This window comes from Phaseolus vulgaris, chromosome 4 (genome assembly GCF_000499845.2).
Source record: "Phaseolus vulgaris cultivar G19833 chromosome 4, P. vulgaris v2.0, whole genome shotgun sequence".
NCBI classification, from domain to species: Eukaryota; Viridiplantae; Streptophyta; class Magnoliopsida; order Fabales; family Fabaceae; genus Phaseolus; species Phaseolus vulgaris.
In genome coordinates, this window is record NC_023756.2 from 21,164,372 (window position 1) to 21,172,087 (window position 7,716).

Consider the following 7,716-nt stretch of genomic DNA (forward strand, 5'->3'; position numbering starts at 1 on the left):
TTGAGTTAGCGTCAAAGCGTTGCCTCGTCACGAACCTCCTCACCAGCTTGACTCCACGTGCCCTTCAAGTCCACAACACATAAAGCTTCTTCTGAGAACCTGAAAACACAAGGTGGCGCCTCTGCGGCCGGTGGCGCTCCGACGCTCAAGTCAGTAACAAGAACACCCAAAACTCAGAGAAAATATGCTCTGTAGGACCGTACTAAAGCACACAACCCTAGCGAATCAGCCGTAATGAAAAACGTACCTCTGCAAATTCTGTTAAGTTTACCTTTATAGCTAGGTTTCTTCTCTCTCCAGGCCGTTATGCTTTTGGACGCGTGGCTCGCATCCAGCCCTACACGTGTCACCATCTGGGCTGGGGTAGCAGGTAACGCCCAGCCCTACACGTGTCATCATCTGATCTAGGGTAACCCGAGCGTCATTTCTCTGTTGCATCCAACCCTACACGTGTCATCATCAGGGTTGGAGTAACAGATAACATCCAACCCTACACGTGTCGTCATCTGGGTTGGGGCAACTTGAACGCTATTTCTGTGTAGTAACTAGCCACGCGGCTAAGTCATCTACTCATGGAGCAAGCTAACACGCAATGTGCCTTAGAACACCACCTGACCAGGCGAGTATCGGGTGCAGCACAATGCACCATCTCTGTGATATTGCCTGTTGTTAATGGCACCCTCCTTATCAATGCGCCATGAATGTTCTTGGGCTGAGGAGACCTTGTCACCAACGAATGTCCACTCTGGGAATCCTGTCGCTGATAGGCAAGCTGCCCCTTTCAACCCACACGCCCTTCACGCCCTATGCTGGCGCAACAATCGCCTTACTGGGATTGTACGCTTGAACTCACACTTTTGAGCCTTCATCAGCTTCAACTGAGCTTACTGGGAGATCCGGCGATGTGCTCCTCGCAGCAGCGTCAGACCACCTGATCTCCCATCGTCAATACGTCGACGTTATACCATCTCGGCGACAACCGACCATGTACGCTGTAGCACGCTGCTTCCACAAATGGCGACTACACTAGCTTCTGAACCACTCGCCCTTCTTTAGCCACGTGCTCTGCTAAACCCGCCTCACGTGGTCACGTACTAGACACGTCATCACACCCGATGACCTGGTCGGTACACAAGACCCCCAGTATCGAGCTGCGACTTGTTCAGCGAGAAGACTAAAGAGGTTTAAACCCGGCGGCCTACGTGGCTCCGCGCGTTGGCGCTCATACTGTTCACTGACTTGACATTTCACCAACTTCTTCAATCACTCGACACGTGGACTCATCAACGACCATTATTCACTGTCGTTTGCGCTTCCCGCAACGTTCGAAACTCTTCGAATCTCTTAAACACTTCGCGCCATTTTACTGTTTCATTATCTTCTACCTTTCTTCGAACTCTCGAGACGCTCCAGCGAACGCTCCGATTCCCCCAACCTTCATCTTTCTGAACATTCTTCTGATCATCTAAAGGTAACTTTTTTATCACCTCTACTGATATTTGTTGCATTTTGATCGGTTTGCATCATCCATTACCTGTCTGGAGCATACGTTGTGGGATGTTTTCTTTTTTCTTCATTTAGGGTTTCTGAACTTTCTCTGCGAGCCCCTCTTGTTCTTGCCTCTTCACCTCTTCTGTCGAGTCTTTCTGTTTACGTACTCTTATACCTTTTCGTCTTCTTGCAGCTTCCTTGATGACTCGTTCAAAAATCACACCAAACCCTCCTCCACCTCATCGCAACCCTCCGGCGAAAACCCGTAAGGCAAACCCTTCTTCTTCCCGCGACCCCCCAAGGGGTCCCAACGTCCCTTCCGACCGAGTCGCGAGACCCGCGTCCTCTCATCCTAGCCAACCACAACCAAACCCACCACAAACCAGCGCGGTGGTGAAACCTCTCCCAGATTACAAACGGCTATACCCGTGGGCCTCCGCAACCCTGCTGGGTGAGACCTCATCCGTCAACTCCGATCGCGACCTCCTTCGGCTCAAGAAAGGGTATAAGGAGTACCTCTCTTTCAGCAAAGAGCATGATGACAAAGTGTCCGTGCGTCCTTGTCCTCCCGGTGAGCCCATCTGCATCGACGATCAGGGGAGCGACGACGCCCCCTTTTGCTTCATCTACACCACCATGTTGAAGAAGGTCAAGCTTCGGTTTCCCTTCACACGCTTTGAGAGGGAGCTCCTGACCGAGCTTGACATAGCCCCCGCCCAGCTCCATCCCAACAGCTGGGCGTTCGTGCGGGCTTACCAGATCCTCTACGCACACTTAGGACATCCGGCCTCGGTGGATGTGTTCCTCTACTTATTCGAGGCGAAGAACCCGGGCGATCGTCTATGGGTCAGCCTCAATGGGATCGCCGGGAGGTCCATTCTTTCTATCTTCCAGCAATCCTATAAGGATTGGAAGGGGAAGTTCGTGCGTGTATGCTGCAACGATCAAGACCCTTCCCTTCTCAACGGGTTCCCCTTGTATTGGGTGAACAAAGGGAAAAAGGAGTCGAGCTTCAGGAAGGGTAGGGAGCCAGAAAAGATGGGGGAGCTCGACAAGGACTTGTGCGGCTTCTGGAAGAAAGTCGCCTCTTCCAACGTGACCCTGTCGACTGCCTCCATCGTCTCCTTCGAGTTATATGAAAGCCAATTGGACTTTCACATAGGTTTGCCCTTAAGCCTTCAAGTTTCCCTAGCTTGACTTTGCATTTTCTCGTTCCTACTTTGATGTTGTTGTTCTAACTTCGCATATGGTTTCAAACTCCTTCATGCATTATTACCTGTCAATTCTCTGTGCTAGTTGATAACTGTTGGCCCCCTTTGCAGATACGATGCTGGGACAAGATAGGATGGCTGAGCTACGCACCATAGCCAGGTCCCATAAGTTTGCGGCGGGCTCTCAAACGATCCCGAACTCTGTTGCGGAGATCGTCGCCGCTCTTCCAGCCCCCCAACGCAAAAAACTACCTCTCAAGAAGGCCAAAAGGAAAGCCCCCAGGGTAGTATCTGACGAAGAGGAGGATGAAAGCACCGAGGCCGGGCTAATCTGCAAAAGGAAAAGGGTGGCAGTAACCGAGCCCCCAGCAATTGAGAGTGCCGCTCCAAACTTCATCGAGAACCACCCCAGCGCCTCCACACCATTCGAGTCCGCTGGGGATGTTCTCGTTTCAAACACTTCAGTTGCTGAGGCCGCTCCTGAGCAACTTGCTGATACGCAAGCCTCCTCACAAGCCGCCGAGAAGCTGCCTGCCTCACCACCACGCCTCGAAGCTCCCCCCGCCGTCCAACCTTGTGAGGGTGGTGGTGAGCACCAACCTTCGCCTCCACCAGCAACCCCAGGCCTCCCAGCCGCTCTTCAAGAAGCTTTGAGGTCCTTCACCGTGCGCCTAAGTGCCATGGTTGACGATTGTCTTCCCCAAATCGTCGGCGAAGGGCTCAAGGACTCCTTGGAGAAGTTTGAGCTCGACAATCGGATCAACCAGGAGGTGGCAAGCACCGCGAAAGCTGAAGCCAAGAAGACCAAGTGCGATATGATGATGCAAGGCTTGGAGTTTTCGCGAGTTGAAAACGCCCTCAAGGACGAGCTCCAGAGCATGCGACAAGACAACAAAGAGCTGCGCAAGAAGCTTCATGACAAACTCCAAGACGCCGTCGAGCTGGAGAGCAAGATCGTCCCTCTGAGGGAGAAAATTGCCGCGCTGGAGGAGGCAAAGAAAACTGACGCTCAGAAGATGGTCAACCTGGAGAAGAGGTCAATCGAGAGAGAGATCCTTCTGGGAAAGGTTGAGCAATATCGGGATAAGGCCTCCCAGGAACTTAGTGAAACTGCTGCTGAGCTTGCTCGAGTTCACGAGGAGAACAACGGGCTCAAGAAGAAGGCCGACGAGCTCGAGCTTGAAGTCACCCAGGTTCGTGAAGAGAACAGTGGGTTCAAGACGAAGATCGACGAGCTTCAGCTTGAGGTTGCCTAGGTTCTAACTTTCGGCTTTGGCGCTGCTTTGGAGCAGTTTGCTTGCAAATATCCTGACCTCGATCTTTCTGAGTTCTCAGTGTACAACGAGGTGGTGGACGGCAAGATCGTGCCCCCGATTGACTTATCTCCTTGAAAACTCTTATGCTTTACCTTGGTTTGTAATAATTTTCATTTTGTTCGAACTGTTCGATGCTCATGTGCACACACACACACACACACACACACATATATATATATATATATATATATATATATATATAATCTTCTAATTTATCTGCTGTGCAATCAACTGGTTTAACTGGATGGTTCTTTCTTAACTTAACGTACTTTGCACCAACCGGTACTTAACTTTTCTCGACTCAACGTACTTTGCACCAATCGGTACTTAACTTTCTGCAAACCATCTTAACTTAAACAAACGGTTAATTTGAAGCAGTAACGCTTAATACGAAATCACTTACTTAGCACCTGGAACTTCTCTTGCCCGACCCGCCAAAGGCCAAAGGCGTCTCTACATCGTCGCTCAGAACTTCGCAGACGCGGCCTCCGCCGTGCAATTTTCTTTCTGTTCCAATCTCAAACCATGAGCTTCTGGCGACGTCATCTTCCCTTTAACTGAAAGCGTTCCTTGCGGGACCACCTTCTGATTTCATCTTTGCTCACCTGGGAGGAGAGCCGTCTTTCGAATCGCTCTTTGCCTTCCCCGAGCCTTTACCCTGAGATAACTTACACCATTGTTCCCTCATTTGGGGGTAGAGTCGCCTTTCGGATCCTTCTCTACCTCCCTGAGTTTCAGAACAATGATTTGGGTGGTGGGGTGTCCTCTGCGAACCTTCCCCAACCACCCTTCAACTCCGATTTAACTGATCTTACTAGGTCGACATTGGTGTCTCTCTCAAGGGGGAAAGAGTCCTTCTCCAACCCTCATTTCCCACGCTTGAGATCGTTAGCACCCCTGACCTTTCGGTTTAATCTTGCCTGAACTCACTCAAGGGTGAGAAGGACTTTTTCTGATGCCTCAACTTGCCCAGGGGTTACATCTCCTCCTCCCCCGGATGCACTGAGGGCTTTCAACTTGCCTCAATTTGCTCACGCAAAGAGGTCTTGTGATCTGTTCTCGCCTACGCTCGCTCAAGGCGAGGAGGTCTTTTAAATCTCTTTCTCGCCTACGCTCGCTCAAGGCGATGAGGTCTTTTAAATCTCTTTCTCGCCTACGCTCGCTCAAGGCGAGGAGGTCTTTTAAATCTCTTTCTCGCCTATGCTCGCTCAAGGCGAGGAGGTCTTTTGAATCTCTTTCTCGCCTAGAGGAAATCCGATACTTGTGCCTCCGATCACCGGGAGGCGGTGAGGACTTAAAAAAATTTATTCTTGTGCCTCCGATCGCTACATGGCGATGAGGACTTAAAAAACTTTATTCTTGTGCCTCCGATCGCTGCATGGCGATGAGGACTTAAAAAACTTTATGTTTCGGAAATTTTGTACTGGATGCATGCAGTTCGGATTTGCCATTTTTCTTTAAAACTACACAAGGGCGATAGGGTCTCTCCCCCCAAACTTGGCAAACAGACAGCATGCAAACTTAATAGCTGGGAAACTTTGATAAACTTCGAAACCTTCTTTACTGGGTGGCCTCATTAAAACCCTCCTTAGGGAAAAAGAGTGCCCCCTTGAAAAATTTGTTCAAACTGATACATCTTAAATTGTTCGAGTTAATTGCTACTTACAAAGACTCAATTGTAGTAAAACTTGAGATGGGTGGCGTTCCAAGTGCGAGGAATCGCCCCTCCCTCCAGCGTCTCCAATTGGTAGGCGCCGTTCCCGAGTGCTTCGGTTATTCTGAACGGTCCTATCCACTTGGGCGATAATTTGTTTTCCATCTCGTACTGGTGGGCCTTCCTCATCACCAGGTCGCCATCTCTGAACTGCCTCGGCTTTATCTTGGAGTTGTATTTACGCTCGACCCTTCTCTTCACTGCCTCGCCCTTCACTCGCGCCTCCTCCCTGACCTCGTCCAGCAAATCCAAGTTCGTCCTCCTTTCTTCGTTCCAGTCCTCCGCCACGAAGTTCTGAAATCTCGGCGAGCTTTCCTGGATTTCAACCGGAATCATCGCGTCGCATCCATACACTAAGCTGAACGGGGTTTCGTGGGTTCCCGATTGCTCAGTAGTACGGTATGCCCACATTATGCGGGGAAATTTGCAGAAAGTTCCAACCCTCTTTCCAACATTCTCTGCGCTATTTAAACTACCCCAGCATTTAAAGCGCCTTAAAGCGCTTTTAATCACAAACGTAACGCACTCATTAAAGCGCTTAATTAGAAAACGTAGCGCATTTAAGACGTTGAAACGCTCGGGAGCCATTATAGTACCTGAATGCTCGAAAGGGAAACTGTATTGAATGACTTTTAATTACCTGGCACCTGACTAAAGGGTGTTTCTATTTTGTATGTCTGTCGTACACGTGGAGGGCCTCACGACGCCATGACCCCATCTGGGGGCGTTTCTGCCCATCTGGGGACGTCTCTACGTGTGAGTCCTCCTGCTTGGGAGTGCTACTGCGCTAGGGGTGACTTTTTGGGTGCCAACTCATGCACCCAAGTCGAGGTCAGCCGACTCCGTGTGGAGAAGGAGGCTTTGGAGAAGCAGGTAGCTTCTGGGGATGCCACCATTGAGGAGCTAGAGAAGGACAAAAAGACCCTCATCCAGGACATGGCGGGCACTTTCGAGGAGGGATTCCAGGAGGCTCTGGCCCAAGCTGTCTGCACGAATCCGGGGATCGACATTTCCAACTGCGATTCCACTCACCACATTGTTGATGGAAAGGTCGTGCCCCTGGAACTGGGCGATTGAACCGCCACCCTCAATCATCACCTTATTCCTTTACACTTGTTTAACCTTCTTTGATAAACTTGTAATTCTTTGAATTGTCTGCACTTTCGTTACAACTTTGGGTTTCTACATGATTACTTTCGTGCCATTGCGATATGGGATTCCACCTGTGTGATTTTACTTTCGTTCTTTGCCTTCACGTGCTTTGGTTGTTTTGCCTGTACTATACCCGTTTCTTTCACTGCGTTGGGCGGCCTTGTATGCCCGGGGAAGGTCACGCGTCGATGCCCACGCCCATGGAGAGGCTTGCCTAATGGGGCCGTATCGTCCACGGGGTGTCTTTAACACCAAAGCGATCCGTCCTTTGATTCTTAGTGCCCGGCGCCCACGCCTAAGGAGAGGCCTGCTACAGCAGCGCCGTATCGTCCCCGAGTGTCTAAAAACGCCGAGTGCTCTGGGGGGTGGTCGTTCCCTCCATGGTCTTTCCTTCCCATAGGTATCGGGGAACAACCCTGCCAGTGATTCGCTGGCGTTTCGCGATCTCGTCTCCCTCCACAGTCTTTCCTACCTGTGGGTATCGGGGAGGCGACGCCATTAAACTAGCTTTGACCTCTTCGATTTCGTCTCCCTCCATAGTCTTTCCTACCTGTGGGTATCGGGGAGGCGGCACTGCTGATACATGGGTTGGCGACGCCCGCAACGTCTCATGCTGGCGTCGCCCTTTGCGCCCTTCATGGCGACGCCTCGGGCGTCTCATGCTAGCGTCGCCTTGGGCGTTATCTTTACCTTGGTATTGACTTTGACCTTGGCCCTGGTCGACGCCTGAGGATAGCGAAGAGCTCAAGGTTTCGCCTGTGCCATCCACGTGGCGCTTCTTGCCTGGCTGATGGGACGTTCACCCACTCTCGACGGTGCATCGTACCCTTGG

General features: G+C 51.0%; 1 protein-coding gene across 1 annotated transcript; it reads left to right on the forward strand.

The window, feature by feature from the left end:
* The first annotated feature begins 2,529 nt into the window (after positions 1–2,529).
* On the forward strand, positions 2,530–3,958 carry LOC137838458 (golgin-84-like). The gene is made up of 2 exons (XM_068647702.1): positions 2,530–2,653; positions 2,814–3,958. Exons 1-2 carry the CDS (start codon positions 2,530–2,532, stop codon positions 3,956–3,958), a joined length of 1,269 nt encoding a protein of 422 aa, XP_068503803.1.
* Positions 3,959–7,716: the final 3,758 nt, after the last annotated feature.

What these genes read in the sequence shown, in the direction of transcription:
- LOC137838458 (XM_068647702.1), top strand. Translation starts at nt 2,530, where the DNA reads ATGGGGGAGCTCGACAAGGACTTGTGCGGCTTCTGGAAGAAAGTCGCC. An exon ending in CCAATTGGACTTTCACATAG is followed by an intron (nt 2,654 to 2,813) that starts GTTTGCCCTTAA and finishes CCCCCTTTGCAG; the next exon opens with ATACGATGCTGGGACAAGAT.